The sequence below is a fragment of the Saccopteryx leptura genome, chromosome 2, assembly GCF_036850995.1.
Source record: "Saccopteryx leptura isolate mSacLep1 chromosome 2, mSacLep1_pri_phased_curated, whole genome shotgun sequence".
NCBI classification, from domain to species: Eukaryota; Metazoa; Chordata; class Mammalia; order Chiroptera; family Emballonuridae; genus Saccopteryx; species Saccopteryx leptura.
This window is the reverse complement of record NC_089504.1, coordinates 38,436,012-38,463,089: the sequence shown is the minus strand read 5'-3', so window position 1 is coordinate 38,463,089 and position 27,078 is coordinate 38,436,012. Positions and strand designations below refer to the sequence as shown.

At 45.9% G+C, this 27,078-nt stretch overlaps 1 protein-coding gene across 2 annotated transcripts; it reads left to right on the top strand.

The window, feature by feature from the left end:
* Positions 1 to 649: 649 nt before the first annotated feature.
* PHF24 (PHD finger protein 24) lies at positions 650 to 26,383 on the top strand. 2 transcript variants are annotated; one of them, XM_066367806.1, is made up of 8 exons: positions 650 to 772; positions 16,762 to 17,140; positions 17,796 to 17,981; positions 20,096 to 20,174; positions 20,479 to 20,684; positions 21,027 to 21,187; positions 21,498 to 21,590; positions 21,917 to 26,383. In XM_066367806.1, exons 2-8 carry the CDS (start codon positions 16,766 to 16,768, stop codon positions 22,011 to 22,013), a joined length of 1,197 nt encoding a protein of 398 aa, XP_066223903.1. In that variant the 5' UTR covers positions 650 to 772; positions 16,762 to 16,765; the 3' UTR covers positions 22,014 to 26,383. The 2 variants fall into 2 exon arrangements, with proteins under 2 accessions (XP_066223903.1, XP_066223902.1); XM_066367805.1 differs by lacking the exon at positions 650 to 772 and adding an exon at positions 1,273 to 1,425.
* Positions 26,384 to 27,078: the final 695 nt, after the last annotated feature.

The window sequence follows — 27,078 nt, the reverse complement described above, 5'->3', positions numbered from 1 at the left end:
AAAATGGTTAGAAGCTCATAGTCAGAAGTCAGAATACCAGGATTTCAATCTCACCTCCATCACACATTAGCTATGTGACCTTAGGCAAGTTGTTTAATCTTCCTGTGCCTCATTTCATCACCAGCAAAATGTAGAAACTAACAGTACATACCCTCCAAGGTATTGTGTGAAAATTAATGACTAATATATTTAAAATGTTTAGACTGTACCTGGCTGGCACTTTGTTTAAAAGTGATAGCAGCATGTAGTATCATATTTACCTTGTATTTCTCAGTTCCATGATGTTAAGAACAAAACTGGTTCTTTTTTTTTTCTTGCCCCTACAGCACCTAAAACAGTATATAACAAATACTAGATATTAAAAAAATGAATTGTATTTGAGATACAGAAAATGAAGGTATGTTAAAAATGTAAATGCAATTAATTTAAATAGAAGGGTTCTTGGCATTTCATGTAAGAATATTTAGTTATTTGTTTCTAATTAGTTGCTAGGTGCTTTATGACTTTATCTTTTCTCGCCCTCTTCAGAGCATGTAGTTTGGTGTAGTGCGTATTATATGCATTACAGAACTGCTAGCCTTCCGATAAGCTGGCTGTTCAGACAGTCTGAGGAAAGAGGTTGCTGCAGCAAAAAGTGGGTTGCATTACACACAGTGCTGCTTTGCTGTTGGAAACAAAAGGCCAATAATTTAAGAAAATGCCTGAGGAAGAGTTCGGCCAGCCAAGCATTTTGTAACAGCTCATTTGGAGCTCCGTAGTGGGGTACGCGAAGGTGAGTGCCCTGAGGCCAGGGTCGTTGCCGGCTGCCTGCGGGAGCAGCGGGGATCGGCAGGGGAGACAGCTCAGTCCGAGGCCTCAGGAGGAGGATGCGTCATTCTCACGACCCTAGCCAGGTGCGGGCTGCAGGACGCTCTGCCCCGGCGGGAGCTGTGAGCGGCCTCAGCCCCTGGCCGTGCCCCCTCCCGGGCCGCCTGCTCCCGGAGGACACTAACCTTGCCGCGGGCGGCCGGCTGGCGCAGTCCCCGCGCCGCGGAGCCGGGCGCTGGCGGGGGGCGCCCACGGGCATCCCTGACGGCTATTGGGGCCGGCCGCCGCTCTCCTGTGGTTCCCTCAGCGCTACACTCCCGTGCGAAGTCGCCAGCTGGCCCGCGAGGGCAGCGCCTCCGGGCGCAGGGGGCGGGGCGGGGCGCGCCCACCGGCCCCAGACGTGGTCTCGCGCGGGCGCACGCGCCGCAGTCGCGCGGGGCGGGTAGGGTGGGTGTGCTCCGGGCGCGCGCCCCGGCCGCCTCAGCTTGCTGCTCCGCCCGCGCCGCCTGCTCCCGGCTCTCGGCCCCAGAACGCCGCTTCCAAGCAGCCATGGGCGGCGTGGGGCCAGCGGTGTAGTGCGCCAGCCCCGGACCCGCGTCCCGCACCCTGACAGTCCCGGTAAGCGGGGTCGGGGGCGGAGGGGACCCGGCAGGCACCCTACGGGGGGTCTTCGGGCCGCGGATAACCCTCTGGGGACTCTGAGGTGCTGTGTGGGAGCCGCCCCTGAGGGGGTCCCTGTGTAAATGGATGAACCCCGACCATCTGCTGCCTCTGCCCTTTGGGAGAATCCCCGAGGCGGTGTGTGGGAACCGCCCCCATAGAATCACCCACTCCCCCCTTTGAATGGAGACTCCGGGGCTCGCTCTGCTTTTGCTGCCATGAGGACGCCAAGTGTGGAGGGCACCGTCCCTAAAGAGAGGGTCTGTGTAACTACGGGAGGGCAACGCTAGTTGTCTCTGGAGTTGCCACAGTGGAAGACCATTTGGGAACACAGGGGACCATCAGGAAGCCTCAAGAGCCTGTGCAATGGGATGGACCCCTCCCCCTATATAAAGGAAGACCTTAGGTTGTGCCCTAGAGATGTCTGGAAGGAACCTCTGCCTGGGAGGAAGGGACCCTGCCATGGCATACAGGCCAAGAGTGACTTTCCATATGCCCAGAGGACTTTGGCCTTGACCTCCCTTCACACTCAATGTGTCCTAACTTGTGCCCCTCAAATGTGGTCCAGAGGTGGGGATCTTGTAGGGCTGCTGCCTTTGTCCATTGCCCCCCATTAGCAATTTTATTCTCAGTGGTAGCCCAGATGGATTTTAGTGGAGTCAGAACTTCTATAAAGACACAGGATTCAAGTAAGAGAAGGACCATGAAGCCTCTGAAGCAAAGAAAGGTGATTTGAATCCCTGGGCTTGACCATGAGGGAAAAAGAAGTAAGCTCAGGGGAAGCAATTGACTCTGGCAGGTTCTATAAAGAAAAAGTCCTTTGAAGGAGGGAAGAAAGGATATGTAGGGTTCTTGAACCCCGGATGTTTAACATCTTATATAACAGCCTTATGAAATTATCTCCTTTAAACATTAGGCACTTTAGTCTCAAAGAGATTTAGCAATGTGCCCAAGGTCACAAAGCTTGGAATCATGAAATCTGTTTTTTGAGATTTATTTGGGAAAAAGTATCAAGGAGAGGCAGAGCTAGAATGTATGTTTTTAAATAAGTTGCATTCAGGTAACAAATATAGAGCTTTGCAATAGTATATGCTCAGTAAATGTGATGATTAAATAAGTGGATGAGGACATTTTAATTGAGAATGAGACTGCCTAAGAAACTGATTTCCACTGCATCTCCAGATTTTAGGGTGTGGCTTCCTTCACTGGCAGCCTCACTGTAAAGATGCCTCTTGGTGTCTCTGGACTTAATTGGGTCTGGGAGAGGCCTCTGGGTTTGGTCTTTGACAGGACTTGCTTGAGAACTAGAGGAACTCTTCAGAGGATGGTGCTTTCTGAGACAACTCTTTCTGCTACAGAATCCTTGAGGGAGCTAGAAGGGAGACAAGATCACTTTTAGGAAGCATGGCCCACACTGTCCTGTGGCCATCTGACTGCATGCACCAGCAGACATTCCACAGATACCACTCAGGACACTTTTGCCCCACAGATGCCTCAGCATGAGAAGGAGGAGGGTGGGAGAGGAGCAGAACCAAGGAAGGATTAACATTGTCTGGGGAGTGAAAAGGGTCTGCAGCTGACGTAGTAACGCGCCCTCATCTTGCCCCCTCTGCTGTGGCAGTGCTTTCATTCCATCTGAATCCTTAGGGTGTGAATTTGGAATCAAGGATAAACTCTATAGTTTCTTGTCCAAAAAAATGGAGTGGTGAGGAAGCTAAGCAATGGAATTCATCCCAGAGCCATTCTGAGACAGCTTTCCCATTCCCCTTCCTCTCTTCTACCCAGCCATAGTGACATCCTCCTATAATAGAAATGGCTTCCTTGAGCTCCTGGGGTTACATAGTGAGAAGGCAGATCAAGCTTGTGAGTAAACAAAACAACCTGATTTGCCAATTTTTAGCTTTTCTTTTTAACTTGATAGCTGCCTGAAGCCTGGGTGTGGCACCTCCTGCAAAGCTCAATGGAGTAAGCTGACAAAGGTTCTATTAGTTTAGCACCTCCCCACTACAGAGTTGTTTGTAATCCCCTTTCAATTCAAACTCCTCTCATCAGTTTAACACACCAAAATAAAGAGGGATATATATTTTTAAAGAAAATGAGAAGAAGCAAGCCTGCAGATATGATCTTTGTCCCAATTCAGATTCGTCATTAGGGTTTTATTCCTAAACTGGTCTTTTCATTGAGGTCTCTTGGTAAGGCACCTGTGCATAGCCCTGGAAAATTTTTTAGATGCCTCCAGATGATCCCTAAATATTGGTCCTTGCATATTACCTCCTAAGAATACTGCCTAACTATCCCCTAATCACAACATGAGCTTGCAAATCAAATCATTCCAGAATGAGTGTGAAGGATGTAACCAGGTAGCTTAATCTTCTCAAAAACAAAAACCGATCTCTACAAAGGGAAATAAAAGGAGAGATAATGGCTCAACCAATTTCACTTGAGTATATATCAATGTGTCTGGATTTTTCTGCCTTTAATCTTCCAAATGTTCTCTGACCACATTCTTATGATTTTCTTCCTTCCACATTTGCCATCTTTTTTAAAGTGCTTCCTTTTCCTCAAATGTAAACAGTAGAACCTTCCCCAGACCATTTCCCACACTCCCTGTACTTTCTCCCCCAGTATACCTGTTTCTAAGTGGATCATATTTATGCAAGTAGTTTCTTTTAGCTACAGAATCTATTATCTTCCAGTCCCACATGCTTTCTTAGTAGTGCTCTTGGTTTCTGCTACCCACATTTCCCAAATTGATTTATTCATCTCTGATGGGACTATCATTATCCACTCCACCCCTCAATCTTAATGACCAGTTCTGACAGGAATTGCTTACCAGCTTTGGACCAAGAAACCAAGACCATCAGTGTCCAGCTGGAGACATGATTATTTTTTCCATTATAACATTTCCCTTCATTCTTCTTCCCCTTCCAGCAATCTCCTTAGAGAACCACATATATTTACTAAGTGCTACTTACTTGACAGGCACTGTGCTAGATAAATATTAGAGTTCCTCGCCCTTGAGGAGTTCACATAGAACCATCCTGTATTTCTTTAATCATTTATTATAATGAGTAAGAAAAATAAGAGGGAAATTACAGCTTTACAGAGTATCCACAGGAATCAGTGTAGGGTATGCCTTTCCCAGGCATCATTGAAATGCAGCTGCTGCTCTGTGCCTCCTCTGGCAGCCACATTCTTAGCCCCCTGCCATTGCCCTACCCAAATTACTTTTGCCCATATGCTTTGAGTAAACTGGCCACACTTGTCTTCTTAGGATAATCATGATAGTACCTTATATTTGAATAACATTAAAATTCACAAAGTCCTTTTACATACATGATCTCTGGTTTGAGAAATGTTTCATCTTACTGGGGTTTTCCCACTAAAACAACAGTGTGTAGGCTGTATCTTTCCTCCCTTCCTTCCTTCCTCCCTTCCTCCTTCCTTCCTTTTATTCCTTTTATTTATTTATTTGGTTATTTATTTTGCCTTCTAATCAGGCTTATGGGTCTCCCAGAGGGAAAGCCCCAATGATTCACTACAGTCACTTCTTACCAGCTCTTAGGCTATGAAGAAGAGTTTTCTGTTGGGTCCAACAGCCAAGCAATGCAATCATTAGCCCTGGGACTTATCAGGACTATCCTGCCTCCTGGCCTCAGAAAATCCAATTTTCTGTTTTTATTTTTCTCCCTGAAACCCAAATTTATATTCCCTTTTAAACATATTTTAAGCATACTATCTCAAACCAGTCTGGGCTGATTCTTATGTGACGGCAGATTTCCTTGCCTATTTCTATTCAGCGCCCAGCTGGCTTCATACCATCTAAGCCATGATGGATTCCCCATATAGCTCCTTGCCTTGGCATGCGCATTTACCTCTTCCTGGAATGCTTTTCCCCCCCTCCTTATCCACGGGGGTAACTCCCACTTATATTTCAAAATTTAACTCAAGCAACACCTTTTTTTTTAATCCCACACTTATACCCCTACACACGGACATACATTGCATGCTCAGACTGAGTGAAGTTCCGTTTGTCTTTCTACCAACAGTTAAGTGCCTGATTTGTACCTAACACATAGTAGGCTGAACTCAGCAACTATCTGTAGAATCAACAAACAAGTAAGTCGTGATAACTATGGTGTAATAAGGGTATTAAATAGGGCTGAATCTATGCTTTGGGACCCCAGAACAGAGAACAAGGAGTGCCTTTCCATCTTGCTGAAAAGCTCTGCTTTGCTAAGTGCAATCTCACCAGTCAGTCACTGATGGTGTGCTATTCCTTAACGGTTGCTCTGCTTTTGTGGGAAGCCAGCACTATAGCTTTTCATGAAGACTCATCCCAGGTCCCCAGAGGCTAAAGATCATACTGTAATTTTGTCCTTATGTATATTAGAGCTGTGTGGGCTTTCAGTAAATATTAAACAGAAGGACCTCCCTCACATCTCATTCTCTTGAGCTGAGTGCAGGAAGGCAGCTTTACTCATTCTTCAGCCCTTTTGCTCCTTGGAAACCCCTAAAGAGCCCTATGCAGTTCGGATGACTATGCCTTCCTAGGCTGACTGAAGCTGGTGCTGCTCTGCTGACTAAACATAGGCAAGTGGAGGAGGACAGAGAGGTACCAGGTGGACACCTCCAGGGTCTATAGACATGAAAACTAAAAGTAGTCTGTAGGCTACTGCCAGGCAACAGAATGACTGACTAGGAGCAGGCTGCAAGAGCACTGTGGTGAGGCACTGGATTCCTAAAGCAACACCTGGTCACTGGAGAACAGCCAGACCATTTTGGGCTTGAATTTCCTCAAAGACCAGCAGAAGGTAAGGGGACTGTTTTTGATGGTTTTTGTTTAAAGTCTCAAGAGAGATGTTAATGCGCATAGTGAGCTTAAGATCTGCAATATTATGTGCATTCTGCATTTTAAGACCCTGGTTCTGCTTGTATTTTAATACCCTTGTGGCTTGTCACCTTCTATGTTAGGTATATGGCTTTCTTTGAAGCTTTCAGACACATGCTTCCTGGAACCAATTGTCAAACACCTTGAAATTTTTTCCTTATCTGCAGATGCTGCTTATGCTAAATGTTTCCAGCCAAAACCCAGCCCTGACCAAACCTAAGAGCTTCCTACATAGATAGCCCTTAGGGCAGCTGTCCTCCTGTGGGCCAGGCCACAATGCTCCTGGATATAGTGCAAATGCAGGGGACCATTAAGTTTGGTAGTATGAGTCTCTTTTTTTCTTACTGTGGTTGTGGACACTAAATTCCAAAAATCCTGTAGCTCTCTCTTATTGTCAAAGAAATATGTAGAACTACTCTATGGTTACCTGTTCTCATCCCTGCTAGCCCTGACTCACCAGTTAGGGTCCACCTCTGGGGAAGCAGAATAGATAAGATGAGCTGGTGACTTCAGTTTTTAGAACTGAGTTTTGAAGATTTGGTCTAATCAGTCCCTCTGGCCAACTCTGAGGAAGAGAATGGCTACTGATACCATAATCTTAATTAAACTCATGTTGCCCAGTCTTATCTGCAACATTAATTCAACAAAGATTTATAGAACACATGCTCCACAGAAGGCAAGAGGAACCATCTAGATTTTTCTCCCTCTTGGTCTCAGTGAAAAACTAAGATTCCTTTTTCCACTTGCCCAACCCACTACCCCGACTCAGAGGTTTCCTTTGCCATGTCCCTGTCTAGGGAAGCCATCATAACCTCCAAGCAATTACTTTAAGTTGCTTTTGAGCCTTTTCCAAACAGCTGCCATTCCCATATCAAGAATCAGGTGAAAGCAAGTCAGTAGCGTGCCAAATGTGGAGATTTCTGCCTGTTAGGAGGATTGCTCCCCGGGCTCATCACAACTATGAATCTTTATGGAGAGGTTTGGAAGAAAAACCTCCTAGCTGCCTTCCTCTTCCTTATTTCTCCACCAGCTCTGGCTGTGGAACAACCCCCTCCTCCTCCTACTGCCACTACTTTGCCCTTATAAACAATCCCACTGCGGTTGTAAGCATGTGCTCTGCAGAGGATGGGTGTGTCTTGCACACATACATTCCAAGCTGCCCACATATGTCTTACTGCCTGACAAATACATCTAGACAGACTTCTCTTAGCCAGAGAAAGATTCTGGTTGTCATCTATTTTCATTTCCTCCAGATTAAATAGTCAGACCACCCTATTTTGTCTTCTACCTTCTTGTCCCTCTGTCATTCACACCACCTGCTCCTGTTCCCTGAGTTTTTTTCCAGGCCTTCCCTAGATACCACAGATACTCTGACAGTCACATCATTATTGGAACAATGTCATTTTATCCCTCTTTCATCCTTGTTAGGGAGGCAGAAAACCCCAGTTATACTTACCAGCCAAAGAAGTAATCATTAGGTATAATTTATGGATCTTTGCAACTTGATTTCCTTTTAACTCACTCTTCTTCCTAGGACTTCTTCCAGCACAGGCAAGGCCAAGGTTTTCTCACCAGGAATTCGTTTTTACCCATTGCTAATCACTACCACTTGTTTCTCTAGAAATTAGAGCTGATTTTGTTAATTACTCAAACACTGAAGGTACACATCTTGGATATTTCAATACATTTTTGTTTTTAATCAAGGTGTCTTTTACATACAGGTTTGAGCCTCTCCATTAAGCATTAAGGATTTTAGCCTCAGTTCCGTAGCCTAATTTTGTTGCATGCTCACAGTCTATCTCAGAATTAAAGCCATGTCAATTCGAAATGACTTGGTGTCTTGTTTGGGTTTTAATGGTTTCTTTTTAATGCTTCTGCTTTGCATTATCTGCACTATGGGCCTAGAAAATTGAACCATCTCAGGTAAAATGAATAGCAGTTCTCTGAGACACTGTGGTCAGGACTGGAAAGTGCTCGTTTACTTGTTTTTATGTTTGTTATTTTTGCTGTTGGATGTCATCTTCAGACTTCATTGAAATTCCTTTAAGGATAAACCCAAAACCATTGCAATGTCACACTAATCAATTGAGATGGCTTAATAGTAATTCTTGTTATCCTTACAGAGAATAATGGTTGTACCAGGACTACATTTGTGAGTTATCTGTGGTTTGTTTGCTGATACACTTTTAATGAGTTGATTCATTTACAGAGTAACCCTCCTCATTGGCTGGTCTTAGTTCAGAACTCTTGTTACTTTGTCTGAAAAAGCCAATAAGAACCAAATGTGTACCATTGATTTTCCTCCAGTGAATCAATCTTGAAAAGTGAATTTCATATGATTATTCCAGGTCTCCAAATAAGTGTTTCTTGACTCTTTTATTTCATCCCATACCTTCTTTCTGATAAATATAAATGTTATGACTGCTTCTTAAACTTCTGATAAGTCTTCTGGCAGGGGCTTCCCCAAACTATTTAGAGAGCTAGTACCTTTTGTGTATCACCAAGAACCAAGAAGATACTATAAAGCTCTGCTGTGTTATAGTCTATATTACAAAGGTGAGGAGGGTTAATGTCTTTTAATATTCGTTTTCCAAACAAATATCATAATTGATTGTCCTTTTTAAATCCACTCATTCCTCTCCCTCTTCCAGGAGTTTCTTATAGACACCTTCTACCTGCCCAGGATCCACCTAGTTCACCATTTAAGAATCATTGGCCCTGGCCGGTTGGCTCAGCGGTAGGTCGGCCTGGCGTGCGGGGGACCCGGGTTCGATTCCTGGCCAGGGCACATAGGAGAAGCGCCCATTTACTTCTCCACCCCCCCCTTCCTCTCTGTCTCTTTCTTCCCCTCCCGCAGCCAAGGCTCCATTGGAGCAAAGATGGCCCGGGCGCTGGGGATGGCTCCTTGGCCTCTGCCCCAGGCGCTAGAGTGGCTCTGGTCGGCAGAGCGATGCCCCGGAGGGGCAGAGCATCGCCCCCTGGTGGGCAGAGCGTCGCCCCTGGTGGGCGTGCCGGGTGGATCCCGGTCGGGCACATGCGGGAGTCAGTCTGTCTGTCTCTCCCCGTTTCCAGCTTCAGAAAAATACAAAAAAAAAAAAAAAAGAATCATTGCTTCAGACTTTGGATTCTTGTTGAGCTTGTTTCCACCTTTAAATTATTATAAACAATGCTCCAATAAATATTTTAAATATAGACACAGCTCAGAGTATCAGCTTTTCATATAGAGTAGAGTTTTCTTCAGTCAAAAGTATATTAGTAGCTGTCCATCTCTGCTAGACCTTCCAACCACAGATTCTTAAGACAAACTTGAGAATTCTGTTCTTATATCACTTCAGCCAAAAGGGAAAGTTGCCTTATACCACAATGTTGTCCGTGTCTTTTATAAGTAACCATCTTTAAATCAAAAGACAAAAGTATAGTTTTCTAATCAAAAATGTAAAATAATCCTAAGGCTCTGTTTTTCAAATTGCAGGTCAAGATCCATTAGGAAGTCTTGAAATCATTTTAGAGAGTCACTATCAGGATCATTTTTTTTAATTTTATTTATTTGTTTATTTTTTTACAGAGACAGAGAATGAGTCAGAGAGAGGGATAGACAGGGACAGACAGACAGGAACGGAGAGAGATGAGAAGCATCAATCATGAGTTTTTCGTTGCACATTGCGACACCTTAGTTGTTCATTGATTGCTTTCTCATGTGTGCCTTGACCGCAGGCCTTCAGCAGACCTAGTAACCCCTTGCTGGAGCTAGTGACCTTGGGTTCAAGCTGGTGGACTTTTTGCTCTAACCAGATGAGCCCGCACTCAAGCTGGCGACCTCGGGGTCTCAAACCTGGGTCCTCGGCATCCCAGTCCAGCGCTCTATCCACTGCGCCACTGCCTGGCCAGGCTATCGGATCATTTTAATAAAATAGGATAGAGAAGATAGAGTCTCAGGGAGAATCATATCTAATAAAAGTAGGATTGTTTCACAAAACTTTGGGTTCAGTTACAGATCTATGAACATGTGTTTATAACCATGTGTGTACAAGGTCACATCGTGAATATATTTCTTACTATGGGCCACAGTCAAATAATTTGAAAAACATACCACAAAAGGTTTCTGAGGAAAACATTGTAGCCTTGGAAATAATAATTGATCATAAGGAAAGTCCTCAGTGAAGGGTGGTGTGTCAGTTTTGCATTCTCCTTTTTGGTGTGGTCTGCATATTTCTGTTCCTCTCACTGCATGTTGGAGACTTGCTTTCCTACCTAGCCACGGAGCACAGCTGTGGGCTTTGTCATGTGGCAGTGTCAGGGAAATATAGGCCCCGCCTCTTCAAGAATCCCCTGGGTTCGTAGCCCCAAACAAAAGCTCTAACATACACACACCCTTCTCTCCACCCCAAGCCCCAAACCAAACCAACCAAGGCTGGATATCATTAAGTTACATGGATTTTTTTTTTTTCAGAGACAGAGAGAGAATCAGAGAGAGGGATAGACAGGGACGGAGAGATGAGAAGCATCAATCATCAGTTTTTCGTTGCTCATTGCAACACCTTAGTTGTTCATTGATTGCTTTCTCATTGCATCTTGACCGCAGACCTTTCGCAGACCGAGTAACCCCTTGCTCAAGCCAGCGACCTTGGGTCCAAGCTGGTGAGCTTTTGCTCAAACCAGATGAGCCCATGCTCAAGCTGGCGACCTCGGGGTCTCGAACCTGGGTCCTCGGCATCCCAGTCCGACGCTCTATCCACTGCGCCAACCGCCTGGTCAGGCAAGTTACATGGACTTTTTAAAGGATATAAAGAACATGAAGATTTTATTTACTTATTTATTTTCTTTTCCAAGTGAGAGGAGGAGAGAGAGAGAGACAGACTCCTACCTGTGCCTTTGATTACCTGGCAAACCTGCCTGGGGCCAATACTCTGCCTATCTGGGGCCATGCTCGCAACTGAGCTATTTTTAGTGCCTGAGGCAGAGGCTCCTCAGAGCCCCTGGGATGCACTGGAACCAATAGAGCCATGGCAGAAAAAAAGAGGAGGGGGGGGGTAGAGAGGCAGATGGTCACTTCCCCTGTGTGCCCTGACCAAGAATCAAACCCAGGACATCCACACGCTGGGCCAATGCTCTACCACTGAGCTAACCAGCTAGGGCCAGAACATGAGCATTTTAAATGCTTAAGACTACATACTCCAAACATACTCATTAATACAGTCATCCCTCACCATATCACGGTTCACTTTTCACAATCTCACTGTAACACAGATTTTTTTTTTTTTTTTTTTTTTTTTTTTTTTTTTTACAGAGGCAGAGATAGACAGGGACAGACAGACAGGAACGGAGAGAGATGAGAAGCATCAATCATCAGTTTCTCGTTGTGCGTTGCGACTTCTTAGTTGTTCATTGATTGCTTTCTCACATGTGCCTTGACCGTGGGCCTTCAGCAGACCGAGTAACCCCCTGCTGGAGCCAGCAACCTTGGGTCCAAGCTGGTGAGCTCTTTGCTCAAGCCAGATGAGCCCGCGCTCAAGCTGGCAACCTCGGGGTCTCGAACCTGGGTCCTTCCGCATCCCAGTCCGACACTCTATCCACTGCGCCACCACCTGGTCAGGCTGTAACACAGATTTTTAAATTGTATAAATATATATCTAATTTTGTATCACAGATTTTTCGCTATATTGCGGGATTTTACAATATATAACTACTTTATATATTTATTATTTTAATAATTTTGTGGTAAAATAAGAAAAATAAGTGTGGGAAAGGTTAATAACAGGGTGGGAAAGGTTTATAAAGCCTTAAAATATATAAATAATAAAATAAATATAAGGTTGCTACTTTGTAGATTTTCGCCTATCACATGGTGGGGGGCTGGGAGGGGGCAGGGACGGTCTAGAACCTAACCCTGCGATAGACGAGGGACTGTAGACAAAGAACTGAAGCTGAAAGCAGTAAAACAACATGCCTGGGTCACAGAACAGCAGATCCAGAACCAACATACGTCACCAAGTTGCGAATTCTGAATTATTTTTATTTTATTTTATTTTGTTTGCATTTTTCTGACGCTGGAAACAGGGAGAGACAGTCAGACTGACTCCCGCATACGCCCGACCGGGATCCACCCGGCACGCCCACCAGGGGCGATGCTCTGCCCACCAGGGGGCAATGTTCTGCCCATCCTGGGCGTCGCCATGTTGCGACCAGAGCCACTCTAGCGCCTGGGGCAGAGGCCACAGAGCCATCCCCAGCGCCCGGGCCATCTTTGCTCCAATGGAGACTTGGCTGCGGGAGGAGAAGAGAGAGACAGAGAGGAAGGTGCGGCGGAGGGGTGGAGAAGCAAATGGGCGCTTCTCCTATGTGCCCTGGCCGGGAATCGAACCCGGGTCCTCTGCACGCTAGGCCGACGCTCTACTGCTGAGCCAACCGGCCAGGGCGCGAATTCTGAATTTTTTAAATTATATTGTTAATGTGTAATATAAGAAAATTTAAAAATCCAGATTAACAAAAAGATGAAAAACATATATGCATTCTTTCTTTCAAAAATTAGATCATAACAGAGCATTTAAAAAAAATTTTTTTTCATTGATTTTAGAGAGAGAGAAAGGGGAGAGAGGGGAGGGAGGGAGAGAGCATCAACTTGTTCCACTTAGCTGTTCCATTTTAGTTGTACACTCATTGGTTGCTTCTCATATGTGCCCTGACCAGGGTCAAACTAGCAACCTCAGCACACTGGGCCAATACTCTATACACTGTGCCACCCAGCCAGGGCCAACATAAGCATTTTTGTAACTTGCTTTTTTCACTAATATGTTCATATATTTTGAACATTTTTCTACATCAATAAGTGTACTTTTACTTCAATATTTTTCATATAGTTCACTCTTTCATTGTACCATTATTTGACCATTCCCCTATTGTCCAATATTTGTTTGCAATTGAGGAAAAAGGACTTTTAAATTACAATTTATTAATTGTACACTGGGCATGTATACCTTAAATGATTTCCTGAACTTAGCCCCGGCTGGTTGGCTTCGCGGTGGAGAGTCGGCCTGGCGTGTGGAAGTTCCGGGTTCAATTCCTGGTCAGGGCACACAGGATAAGTGACCATCTGCTTCTCTACCCCTCCCTCTCCTGCAGCCATGGCTCGAATGGTTTCAAGCAAAGTTGGCCCGGAGCGCTGAGGATGGCTCCATGGCCTCGCCTCAGGCCCTGAAGTAGCTCAATTTTGCTCAGCCCAGCCGGCCAGATCATCGCCTGGTAAGGGCTTGCTAGGTGGTCATGGTCAGTCGAGGCACATGCAGGAATCTGACTCTACCTCCCTGTCTCTCAATAAAATAAAAAAAAGATAAATGATTTCCTGAATTTGATCAATAAATCTCCTTTGCCACCACCCTGTAAAACGCAGTTACTCGTTCAAAGAAACATTTCTTAGTCATATACTTTAATTTTATGAACAAATTTTACATATAGGAATAAGGGATCTTCTCTTTCTTTTCAGTCAGTTTTTAAATTCAAAAATATGGATTGAGTACTTTTGGTAACAACTGATGGTAGGGCAAGCACCCAGGCAGGGTAGGAATTTGTACCACCTTCGCACATACAAGAATTATTTCTGGAAAGAAAATATGGCTGTCATCAGACATTATGTACATTAAGAATTTCTTAAAAAATCAAAAGGACTTCTCCACAATTAATTAATTGGAAAATGTTTATTAAGTGTCTATTCTCTTCCAGACACATTGCTAGGCAGTGGAGACAGGCACTGTGCAGTGTAAAAACAATCTATAGGGGAAATGGACATTGATCAGATAATCATCCTCTTGAATATGTAATGACAAAGATAAGTGCTCTAGAGCAGAAGAGCATGGTGCTGTGAATACTCCGACCTGGAGTCAACAGTGGCTGGGGAGTCAGCAGTGATGAAGAGGCACTAGACGGGTGAAAAGGAATGTTCAAAGTTCCAAAAAAAATAGAGGGAGCATGGCAAATAAAGAAGGCCAGTGGGATTGGAATACAGAGTAAGGAAGAGAGGCCAGACCAAGCAGAGCCTCACAGGTCATGATAGACAGAGGCAGATTAAGGTCGGTTGAGGCCCTGAGCGCAGAAGAAAATATTGGGCCCCTTACATTAGAAAAAAGTGTAAAGTTGGGGTTTTGTGGGACCTTCAGAAGTCAGGGCCCAGGGCACACACCTGGTGCGCCTGCCGTTAAATCCACCTCTGATGATAGACTAATTTGGAGGACTTTATCCTGAAAATGATAGAAAGCCATTGAAAAGTTTTAAGCAGGGGCTAACATAACACCTAAATGTCCCAGAGACATCTTTAATTCAACATGTACGAAAACCCAATTTCATTGTTCCTCTTTCTTATTTTCTAGTTTCTGTAAATAGCACTACTGTTCTAGTTAGTTGATTTCAAACTGCCCTCTCAGACAGAGGGGTAGGGGGAGGTAAAAGAGGGTAAAGGGGAAATAAATGGTGACAGAAGGAGACTTGACTTTGGGTGGTAAACACACAATACAATATACAGATGTACTATAGAATTGTACACTTGAAACCTATGTAATTTTGTCACCCCAATAAATTCAATAAAAATTATTTGAGAAAAATAGGTCAGACAGAGAAAGACTGAATGAAATACTGTATAATCTCACTTATATGTGGGAAATGAGGGGTGGAAGAAATGGAGAGATACTGGTCAAAGGGTAGAAGTGTTCAGTTATAAGATGAATAAGTTCCAGGATCTAAGGTATAGCATGGTGACTATAGTTAACAATATTGTATTGTATACTTGAAAGTTGCTCTAAGAATAGAGCTTTATTGTTCTCACCATAACAACACTATGTTAATTATGTGAGGTAAAGGATGTGCTAACTAACCTTATTGTGGTATTTCACAATGTATATACATGTATCAAATCATCGCATTTTACACCTTAAATGTATATGTTATATGTCACATAAAGCTGGGGAAAACTATATAAAACTGCCCTCTCTCTCTATACCTTTAACCAATCACTTATTTCTAAATTTCTCTAATTCTGTTTCCATGGTATCAAATAGACTCCGTCATCATCATTCCTGTTGCCATCATTTCAGTTTAAACCCTCTACATCTTACCTGGACTGTTACAGTAGCCTTCTAATTCACCTTAACCTTTCCTCCTACCCTCCGTCACCCTTTCCCCCAAACAAACAGAGGGTAACTTCATACCCATCCTTCAAGGTCCACTTTGACTCCCAGTAGTGTAGGCTCACCTTCCTTTGTGTACTTCCAGCACTTTGTCTTGCTCTTTGAATTCTGATATTAAGTAGCTTGAGTGGTAAGACTCTGTTCTCCTGTCCTATTTCCTATTGTGAGTGGTCAGTGCCTTGCACATAATACTGTTCAATAAGCCTTGATTATAATGGATTGAAAGCAGGACTAAAATGGACTCTCTCTGCTCTACTTTCCATAGAACAGACATTCCCCGGCTGAATTCCACTAATACCCCTCAGGGTAGGAAACAGCAAACAGCTTTGCAATACCCCTCACTTCCTAATGCTATGCCCCACAGAGGAAGAGTGGGGATGATGTTACTTTTTAAACTATAAAGGACATGGGCCTTTCTTGAACAGTTCAGAAAATCAAAGCAGAAAAATGTGGGAGTGACATTAATGAAGACTTAAAAATTTTGAGAAGCACCTTAGAGCTTGAATGGGCCAGTTATCTGTTTTGGGGTCTGCTGATAGATAAATAGATTCATTAAGAGGCATAGCTACTAATTAGAGGAGCAAAGGAGTATTTGTGACCTTGACAGGGATAAGGATAGGGTTTCCTGACTGCCTATTCAGGAGTCCTCTAAAAATAGGACTTTGTTTACTCTGACTCAAAAAGTAGACATTTGATGTGGATTATCCTTAGATGGATTGTGCACAACACTTATTTGAGAAGCTTTTCTTCAATCAGAAGTCTAAAATATGTTGCTGTAGTCTTGCTTTAAACCCTGGGTCATCTTGGGGCAGAGGAGAGGGTTGGGCTCTGAGGCCTCCAACTATCTCAAAGTAGCAGAGGCCTGGGACCTCTGGACCCGATTGGCTTTAGGACAGGAAGGAAGGTCAAAATGCCATTTCACATTTGTAGAGTGCTTTCCAGACACTATTAAACCCTTGAACTAATGTTATCTTCATGATAGCCCTACGAAGTGCACTGAGCAGATAGCTTTCATTTCCTAGATGGGAAAACCAAAGTCACAAGCCAGTTAGAAATAGAACCAAGGTCTTCTGACATCTTAAAAATTGTTCTCTCCACTCTGCCACTACTGAGTTCTAGAAAAAGAGAAACTGTTTAACAGCACTTGAACTTAGGTAAGTACTTGAAACTGATTGGTTCAACATGATCAACCACTGGATGAGTCTAGGCCCCTCTGCTTTTCATTCACAGAGCCATGGGGGTGTTGATGTCCAAACGGCAGACAGTAGAGCAGGTGCAGAAGGTGAGCCTGGCTGTGTCTGCCTTCAAGGATGGGCTACGGGACAGGCCTTCCATCCGACGCACAGGTGAACTTCCAGGGGCCCACGATGGCACTGTAGAGAGCTCTGTCCAGGAGGTGCAGGAGGAGAAAGAAGCAGAGGCAAGTACCCCAGTGCTACAAGAGAGCAACATCAACCGTGCAGCCTGGGAAAGGCTCCGAGACGGGCGTGGAGTGGAGCCTGAGGAGTTTGACAGGAACTATCGTTTTACACCCCCTGCCTTCATCCGCCCCACCCGGAAGCTGGATGATGACAAGCCTCCAGATATCTGCTTGGAGCCCAGAGAGCTTGTGAGTGTCCAGTTAGGAAAGATTCCTCAAGTTTTAGATCTTCTGAGGATCAGGGAGCAGGACAGGATATGGTTAAGGTGAGACTCAAAACCAGAAAGATGGAGTTGACTCCACAACAATTTTTGAGTTTCTTCCACAAAAATTAAAATGTTATATTCTGGAAGTCTTAGTGAAAGACTTGAGGCAGTAGGTGACAAGGAATGATACCATGGCAGGTCTGCCAGCCTGCCCACCTAAGGGATAGTACTCCCCGCAGGGACCATTTGGATATTTGTGCAGTGGAGGCAGTTAGAGGAGGTCATAATAAGTGTGAGAATTGCTACTGGTATTTGGTGCCAAGAAAACCAGGATACTAAGTGTCCTGCAATGCCTGGGACAATCTCTCACAACAGATTATTCTTTCTAAAACTGATAATAGTATTCTTATTCAGAAACATGGTTGCAGAGGCCTAAGCAGATGGAGGAGCCTGCTGGTTCTTGTCTTCCAGAGAGACAAGATAGGAAATTCTACCTTAACACTAGCTTCAGTTTGAGTTGTTTCTCTAGGCTGCTCTAGGGAGACTCAGTCCTATGTCAGTAGCTCTGTGCTTAGTGGCCAGAGGACCTTGCTGCCTGTACTTACACATCCCTGTTCATTCCTGCCATCTTTCCCCAGGTTGACAATGACGAGATGTGTGATGTCTGTGAGGTCTGGACAGCAGAGAGCCTCTTCCCGTGCAGGGTCTGCACCAGGGTTTTCCATGATGGCTGCCTGCGTCGCATGGGCTACATCCAAGGAGAGAGTGCAGTAGAGGTGACTGAGATGGCACACACAGAAACCGGCTGGAGCTGCCACTATTGTGTGAGTCTGGATCTGCAGGGACAGTGTTGCTGCTGTACCACAGAGGACATGGCACTTTTCCTGAAGGCCCAGTCTTAGAACACTGGTTTCTAGGCAGTTACCTAAAGAGGTTTTCAATAGTAGTTATAAGTGTCCTAGAGCTAAGACAGGATTTCTCAATCCCAGTACTATTAACATTTTGTTGTGTATTAATTCTTTGTTGTGGGGGTTGTATGCATTGTAGGATTTTTAGCAACATCACTAGCCTCTAGCCCCCATCTAAACACTGATGATTCTCAAATGTGTGTCTAGACTTAAATTTTCTGTCTCTAGGACTTATATTCATCTTTATGTTTCACATGTACTTTGTATTCAGTGTGCCCCCAAGTGAACTTATCTTTCTCCCAAAACCTGGTTTTTTGTTGTTGTTGTTGTTGTTGTTTTGTATTTTTCTGAAGCTGGAAACGGGGAGAGACAGTCAGACAGACTCCCGCATGCGCCCGACCGGGATCCACCCGGCACACCCACCAGGGGGCGATGCTCTGCCCACCAGGGGGCGATGCTCTGCCCCTCCGGGCGTCGCTCTGTTGTGACCAGAGCCACTCTAGCGCCTGGGGCAGAGGCCAAGGAGCCATCCCCAGCGCCCAGGGCATCTTTGCTCCAATGGAGCCTCGTTGCGGGAGGGGAAGAGAGAGACAGAGAGGAAGGAGAGGGGGAGGGGTGGAGAAGCAGATGGGCGCTTCTCCTGTGTGCCCCGGCCGGGAATCGAACCCAGGACTTCTGCACGCCAGGCCGACGCTCTACCACTGAGCCAACTGGCCAGGGCCAAAACCTGTTTTCCCTCCATTTCTTACCTCTGTGAATACTACCTTGCCCCACCCCCAGTTACCAACCCCAATTCATTTCTCTCTTACATCCCTCACATCTAGTAAGTCAACAGGTCCTATTGATTCTACCTTCTAATATATCTCTCAAATCTCTCCCCTCTTCTCTTTTCTCACATCTTAGTTTAGTCACTCATCTTTTCTTATCTATACTATGAAACAGCCACCAGATTTCCCCCTCTAATCGATTTTCCACACAGCAGTCAAAGATCTCACCATGGTACGCCACACTTAAAAACCCTTCAGCGACTCCTCTTTGCTCTCAGAATAAAAACTCAATTTAAGGGGCTCAGTAAAAGGGCATCTGAGGCCCTTCACAGTCAGACGTCTGCCTGCCTCCGCACCCTTTTATCCTTCCTTCTTGCTTTCCCCACACATACTCTATGCTCCAACCACAGTGAACATCTCAGTGTTACACAACATTGTGCCCAGAGTATACTAAATGCTCAGAAGTGTTTATTGAAAGAATAGTTTGAGTTCTTTATGAAATCCACAAATGAATATTCATGAAACATCTGTTCTTTGCTGATATTTTAGGGGGAAAATATCCTACTTGTAAGAATCTTTGATATTTTAAAGACTGTAAGATGATAAATTAATGTTAACAAATTAACATATCAGTGCTTTTTTGAAATTAAAACTTCTGTGGCACCACACACAAAAAAACTCATTTGATTTTAGAAACTTTGTCATAATAGCATCTCTTTCAAAACTACTCTGGAATAAATTAAAGTGATACAACCCACTAGGAACAGAGTTACAATTAAAATTATTTTAAACTAAAGTACTCTTTGAGCATAGTCTAACACAGAAGCCAAATCTATAAAATGGGTAAAGATGGAGCCACTCTGGTTGATGGAGCCAGGGAGTCACAACCCTACCCCTTAACAGTCCCCTTTCTCCCTTGCAGCAGCTTCCTAAGGCACTTTTAAGGGAGCCCTAGGGTATCTCAGAAAATGACTTTAAACCCACTATTTTAGTATAGGGGACTTTAGTACAAGGGCTGGAATGAGAATACCTGGGTTCTGGGGAAGATTCTGCTCCATGGTTGAGCAACTCTAAGCAAGTCCTTTCCCTTTTCTGGGTCTTCAGTCTCCTTGACTGTGAGTGAGAGGCTAGGATCAGAGGAGTTCAGAATTGCCTTTCATTTGAAATACTATTTCCATTTCTCGTGATCTTGGCCTTTCTCTCTTAGGGGCCTATGTGGCCACTGACTCAGCTCTTCTCCTTTTTTTGTTTATTTGTTTTCAGGACAACCTCAACTTGCTGCTTACTGAAGAGGAAATGTACAGCCTCACAGAGACCTTTCAGCAGTGTAAAGTCATCCCAGGTAAGGCTGGATGGTGCTGCTGGATGGAGGGGGCCAGACGGATTTCCCCATCATACTTTCGAGGGTGAAAGAAGTATCCTGGAATTTGGGGGCTAGCTGGTAAATAAGTCCCTACTCCCAAACTGGTGGCCAGCAGGGGCACCCACACCCAACCACAGCCTGAGCTATCCTGGTTATGGGAGACAAAGAATCTACAAGAGCTGGGAGTATAAGGGCTCTGCAGGGTACCCTAGAGGTGGGTGGAGGTACCCCACAGGCTGAGGAAGGAGTGGGCATGGCTAGCATGTGGTGTGCCTCCCCATAGATTGCTCCCTGACGCGGGAGGACTTCCTGCGCTACCGCCACCAAGCAGCAAAGCAGGGGGACAGTGACAGGGTTCTAAGTGAGGAGCAAGAGGAACAGGCAGCCCGCCAGTTTGCAGCCCTGGACCCTAGTCATCGAGGACACATAGAGTGGCCTGACTTCTTGTCCCATGAGTCCCTCCTACTTCTGCAGAAACTGCGTCCCCAGGTAAGGGCCAGCTGGGATGAGTTGTCTATGGGATACTGGGTGATAGACACCTGGGAAGAATGTTAGGAAGAGTGGGGGGAGCACTGGGTAGTCTCTGAGCAGGGACCAGAAAAGGGCTCAGGTTTCACTCAGTGACAGGTGACCAGGGCCTAGGCTGAGGAAACTGCCCAAGGAAGATTGAGTTGCACTGGATTCCACTGCAAATGTTGGTGCAACGAGAAAGGCTCTGGGCAGCTTCAAAGGGAGGTTGCAGAAGTGGTAATGGAGGTAGAATTCTCTGTGACTTGCCAGTTTACAAAGTATTTTTACATCCAAGTTCTTAACTTGTCTCTTCTTCCCCAGAACTCTCTGCTAAGGCTTCTGACAGTCAAGGAGCGGGAGCGAGCTCGAGCTACCTTCCTGGCCTGGGGCAGCGGGAGCACCATCAGTGAGACAGAGTGCCGCCGTGCACAGCACTCTTGGTTCTGCAAACACTTCCCAGAGGGTCCTTCCTCCAGCGTCAGGTCCGCTCCCTCCAAGTCCCTGCCCTCACTGATGTACCCTCTTCCTTTTCCCATGCCAAATGGCCCTAAATATGAAAGGTACCTCCTGGTTTCTCCTGCCAACAGCCAGGAGAGGATCCTTGTTTGCATTAGACAGAGGACACTGACTCCCTTTGGCCGAGGTATAGGGCAGCCTTTACTCCAACTCTAAGCTTTACCCCATGTCAGAAAACTTAGACATGCACACCTAGAGCCATGGGTTCACCAGGGCTTTGGAGGAGACAGGCCTTTCATTGTCCCACTCCTAACTACATGTCCTTGTGCCCAACAGCATCAGCCATGTGGGTCCCATAGCAGACAGCAGTCCAGCCAGCAGCAGCAAGAGTCAGGACAAGGCCCTGCTGCCCGCAGAGCATGAAGCCAGGTGAGTAGGATCTCCTCACCTGCTGTCTGCTCCCCTGACCCCCCCAACACACACAAATAAGAGAGGACATTACCCATTGCTCCCTCGAAAAAGCAAGTGTCCACCCCAGAAACTAGGCTCCAAGGGTGTACACTTGACCCCAGATCCATAGGGCCAGCCAGCTGGTCTGTCAGCTTGGAAACAGAGTGGCCATAACAATGTCAGGCACAATCCAGAGCTTCCCTGAGTTTTGTCCAATTCAAGCCATGCTGACACCAGGATAAGGTCTCATGAGCCCTTGGGCTCTGCAACCAGCCTCACAAACATGTTCTTTGATTCCGCTCCAGATCTGTGGACTGGCCTACCTTCCTGCGGGAGAATGTCATCTACATCTTGGCTGCTCGCCCAAACAGTGCAGCCATTCACCTGAAACCCCCAGGATAGCGTGGAGAAGAGAAGCTCAATTCGGGGACAGTAGCGTTCTCTCCTTCTCCTTTCTCCCTTTCCCCCACCAACCTCTGATACTGAGACTTATAAGGATGGAGCACTGCCAGCATCTCAATTTGTCACCAAGCTTTATGGCACTGAAATCACCATCACAACAGAGGCAGTAAATGCACTGCCACAGGGAGAAGCCCTGGGAGCCATGGCAGGACCCAGTCCTGGACACACACACCTCCACTTTCACACAATAGACTAGACTCGCCTCTGCACATGCATATGCATGCACACTCACACACATACATACCTACATGTCCATGCCTTCAGAGACCTGGTTATTTTGGTTTAATATGGACCCGAGTTCCTTCATTAAGCCACTGGTAGAGATTAGGGGCTCTCGACTCACCCCATTCTATTGGCCAGTTCCAATTTGATTAGATAAGACCCTGGCCAAGTGATTCTTAATAAGGGGGCATATCAGACTCAAATGCTGTCCTGGAGATGATGACAGCCTCCATTTTGTCTATGGAAAACCCCTTCTGTGGTGAGCCACTGTTCTGGTAGGTGTATGCTATGTTCTTCAGGTGTGTCGGGGTGGAAAAATGGCTAAAAACCACCACTTCCCTTTAGCCCATTATTTATTTAAATCCCAATTTGTGGTAACAGAGAAGGTAACTAGTCTGTGCAATCCTAATTATAAAAGGGGGCGGCAGTCCTTCCCAGGGACCCAGAAGTCTAGGAACCTCTCAGGTCATTCAAGTCCAAAAGTCTTTTTGAAGAACAGTCAAAAACCAAGGTTAGCCATCCTGGCCCTTGTTTTCCGATGCAAGCTCATGGCCCAGAGCCCAAGGGGCCTGAATGGAACAAGTATGATGGCAGGAATCAAAGCCCTCTGTGTTAGATGTTTCACCCAAGTCAGCTACCACAAAGACCTAAAGCCTGAGCTCCAGTGAGGACAAGTTCTAGATGGAAGAGAAGACAAGGTTCATGCTTTTCTGCCCTTCCAGCTCAACTTCACTGTATACCTAGAAAAGTATGCCATTGTAAGGAGAACAGAGCCAGCCTCTTCCATAGCACAAGAAAGAGCAGCTCCAGAGAAGCCCCAAGCAGGGACTCCTTTCCTCCACCTTGACCATGAAGATAAGAGGTTGGACCTAGGAAGATTTGTATCTCAGCTCTCTTAAGCAGTTAACATCCCAGCAAAGCCTCACAGGAGAGTTTTCCCTTCTCCCCATTGCTGAGATATGGCCTGAGCTGCTACTTCCTCCCACTATTCACCACATGTTCTTCCCACCAGGCTAAGGCCCTGGGCCTAGAATGGGAGAGCATTGAGGACAAGCAGAGGCTGCCACAGACCATCAAGGCCTGGCCTCTAAGCCCCAGCTATTCTTCCTGTATTCTCATCAGTGCATTTTGTGGGTCAGCCCTGGCCTTTGGGTTCAGGTTTCTGTTTCCAACCTAATGACTTAGGTTTAGCCCAATCTAACTACCACAAGTTACTTGAGAGGGGGTTGGCTCAGTCATGCAGAAGCTAACATATCCCCATTGCTCAAGTAACTTGTACTAAATTGGTTGTTAACAGAAGCAGCAGCATATAGCTCAGTGTTGAGATGCTCAGAGGGAGGGGTATCTGCAACCAGAAGTGGGGTATATGGTCCCCTGCAGAAACTGCCTGACCTGGAAGCAGGGTGAGAAGCCTCTGAGTTTGGGTTATTTAGGTCTGAAATGAAATAGAGGACAAATCTGGGTTCATGTATATGACCCTGAACTTTTCAAACCCCATAGCTTTTTTGTAAATATTCCTTAGCCATACTCTCAGGACTGATCAGTAGGAGGAGAAGTCATTATTCAGTCCAACCAAAAAGAAAAAAAGAGAGAGAAGGAGAAAGCACATGACTCTTGGGCCCAAGGACTGCATCTTAAGCAGCCAGGCCTGAGAAGATTAAAGCACATTAAGCACAGGGCCTCTTGCTTACTATCCTGGCAAATCACTTTCTACATCAGTGGCCCTAGGCTCCTTGATCTCACAGGGCATTTTGATTAAAGACAAGCTCTGGAGTTTGAGAGCTGAACAGCTTTTTTTCTCCTGCCTCATCATCAGTCACAAGGACTAGAAGTCCACCTTCTCATTTCCTGACTTCACAGATCAAGGTGATGCCTATGTCTCTGGAGCTGCAGCTTCTAGTTTTCTGTGGGTGAGTGGTGAAAGACCATGGGCCAGATCAGGCTAGTTGGATCCCAGGAACTGGCAAAGCGGGCCCCAGAGTTCTTCCACAATACAATCAGGCCCCTTTGGCATCACCTCGCCCTATTTCAGGACAGCCAGCTTCCTTGGTAGGGGTATGCTGCAGAGGGCCCAGGGGGACACTGCCCCCAGCCAAGGATAGAGTCCCCAGTCCACATGAGTCCTAGGAAGCAGAAAAGCAGAGAAAAGCAACCAGCTTCTTCTCTATAGGCATCTTAACTTCTTACCAGAGGAGAGTTCCATTGCTTTCTGTCTGTGATCTCCATTTGCAGTGTCCTAATCCATGGAGTCCTTCAGTATGTATGGAGACATTCAAACTTTTATAAACCTAGTGAACTCAATTCTCTTTCCTTTTCAAACCTTCCCATCACTGTGACTGTCTGAAATTCTTGCCAAGCACAAAAATTAGCGTATGACTCTAATAAGGGTAGGAGAAAATGTTTCAGTCTTTTCTTGGCTGCCGAAAACTGAGATCAGTGCTTTTCCCAAGCACCACCCATCCCACCCCCAAATGAGAGGCTGTTTTCCACCCAGCAGTCCTCTTCCCCATGCTCAAATTTGAGTACAGGGGCATCTGGACGACACAGTGAAGCTGCAGCCACAGAGGGTCAGCCGAGGCAGTGGCTGTGGCCATGTGACCTCTCCAGGTCTGCTCCATGGCTTCCTCTCCTAAGACCAGCCTTCCCCAGCAGATGCAGGCTCGGCACTTTTGAGCAGCGGCCCTTTTGGAGCAGTTCCCTCACTCCTAGGTACTGACCCACTCAAGTGCTCTTCTTCCTTTGAGGACAGCCAAAGCCATGAGCACATTGCCTCTTCCTGCCCTCAGCCCAAGTGACGAGGGCTGCAGGGCTGACACTGGCCTTTCTGGCCCTGGTGCTCCCTGTGGGATGTCACCCTGGCCTTGTTTGAGTGGCCAAATCTGGGTTTCCCCCATTCCTATCACCAACATGGGAAACACAGAATCAAACTGCCTGGGAAGAGGGCACCTCACTGGGAGGTAAGCCCAGGATTGTGCCTAGGCTAAGAGTAGCCCAAAGCACAACCTCAACCATGTGTGTCTCACAGCTTTAGTGAGAGTGGTGCCAGGAAGTCCTAAAGCCAAGAGGGAAGCTCAGCAAAGGCTTTCTGGCAGGGCTAGCCATGACTACCCCAGAGCCATGAGTAACCTCCAGGTAGGACTGGTAGCAGGCTCTAGTGACCCTGCAAGCATGTTCCCTTCTACCCAGCAGAGTAAAGGGAGATACATACTTGGCACTAAAAGACAGAACCACCCTGATGCCAGAATTTCAGGACATCCTGGCAGCACCTGTAACCATAACCCCCTTTTTACCCCTCTATTACAGTGGAATAAAATTGCTACTTTCTCCATGCCACTTAGTTTGAATTTTCTCAGGATCTCTCTCTGGGCCCCTGCCTGCAGCCCACAACAGAGATCTATCTCCCTGAGTGAGGGATATTAATGTATCATGCCTGTTTCCAACAGCTCAGCCCCGGAGTGGGGTGGGACTGGGCATTTTCCTGCTGTTGCTTTCCTGCTGCCACTGCTTTTGGTAACCCTGAAAGGAAAAACAAAAAACCAGGTTACAGAATTTCCACTAGAACCAACTAGCACTAAGGAAAACCTTCTTCCCTCTGGGCCACATACCCTGATGACCCAGATCATGGAGAGGGTATCAGGTCTGGTCTGGGCCAGGGGCTAAGAAGCCCAGTCACAGTATGTATAAAATGGGTTGATGTAACCACAGATGTGAACAAGGTATAAGTAGCAAAGCCTTTCCATATCTATGGGGAAACACAGGCCTTCAAGTTTACCCTCCTTTAAGAGATGGCCTATGCTCTGTGTCCCAGCCAAAGTCAGGCTTGTGTGTGTCTGGGGGGGGGGGGGGGGGGTCTGAGAGCTCTCACGTAACAGTGAAGGATCCAGTGCCCTGTGGTCCCTCGTGCCCTTCTTATGTGCTTTTCTGAGGAAGGTAACTTGACAGCAAGCTTAGGGGAACATCCCCAAGCCCTGTCTTCCCATCATTATAGCTGCATGCTCCTCCCTATGGCTCAGCCTTTACTCAAGAAGGAGCTGATGCTCCCAGAGGCTGGGCACAGTGGAAATCATAATAAAGACATTGTGATGCTATTTCAGCTTCCCGTTTCCTGTTGTTGGGACATCTGGCACGTTTCTGTGTGATTTTATGTCATTGGCAAATTCCTGAGTCTGGGTCTAAGACAGGAGCAGCTGTGGCCTCCAAGAACACAATACATTGCAGCTCTCTTTCTAGAGCTTTCCTGGTACTGACCCTCCCAAGAATCAAGTGATGGGTGGGGACTGGAGGAGGCAGGAGTTCCCTCACCAACACAGAGGGGATATGGAGGCACTGAAGAGGCCCGAGTTTTTGGAGACAGTGAAGAAGTAAAGCCTCTAAGCCTGTCTGCTATGTATCGCCCCACCCTCCCCACGAAGGGCCCTTTTTAGATGCCTTTCCCAGTTCCTGCTGAGCTACAAAGTTGAGAAGGTAATTGGTTGTTTTCTCCTGCTCTTCTGGGCTGTACTTGGTCTGAGTGTGTCCTATCCATTTTTGCTAGTTTTAAAGTGACATTTAATGTGATATAATAGGGTTGAGTAAACTACAATCTGGAGAAGCTTTAGGATGACCATAGAATCTCCACTTATCCCTTTACCTGGTAAGAACAGGAAGTGCTTTGTATAAAGTAATTAATCTTCAAAATAACCTTATGAGATTTATATACAGATGAGAAAAGTGAGGAACAGAGAGGCTGAAAGTTTCACACAGCTAGAAAGCAGGGGAACCAGGTAATCTGGCTTCAGTACCT

Coding starts and splice junctions, on each gene's coding strand:
- PHF24 (XM_066367806.1), top strand. CDS start 16,766: ATGGGGGTGTTGATGTCCAAACGGCAGACAGTAGAGCAGGTGCAGAAG. Junction 17,982..20,095: donor GCTGGAGCTGCCACTATTGT/GTGAGTCTGGAT, acceptor ATTTGTTTTCAG/GACAACCTCAACTTGCTGCT. Junction 20,175..20,478: donor GCAGTGTAAAGTCATCCCAG/GTAAGGCTGGAT, acceptor GCCTCCCCATAG/ATTGCTCCCTGACGCGGGAG.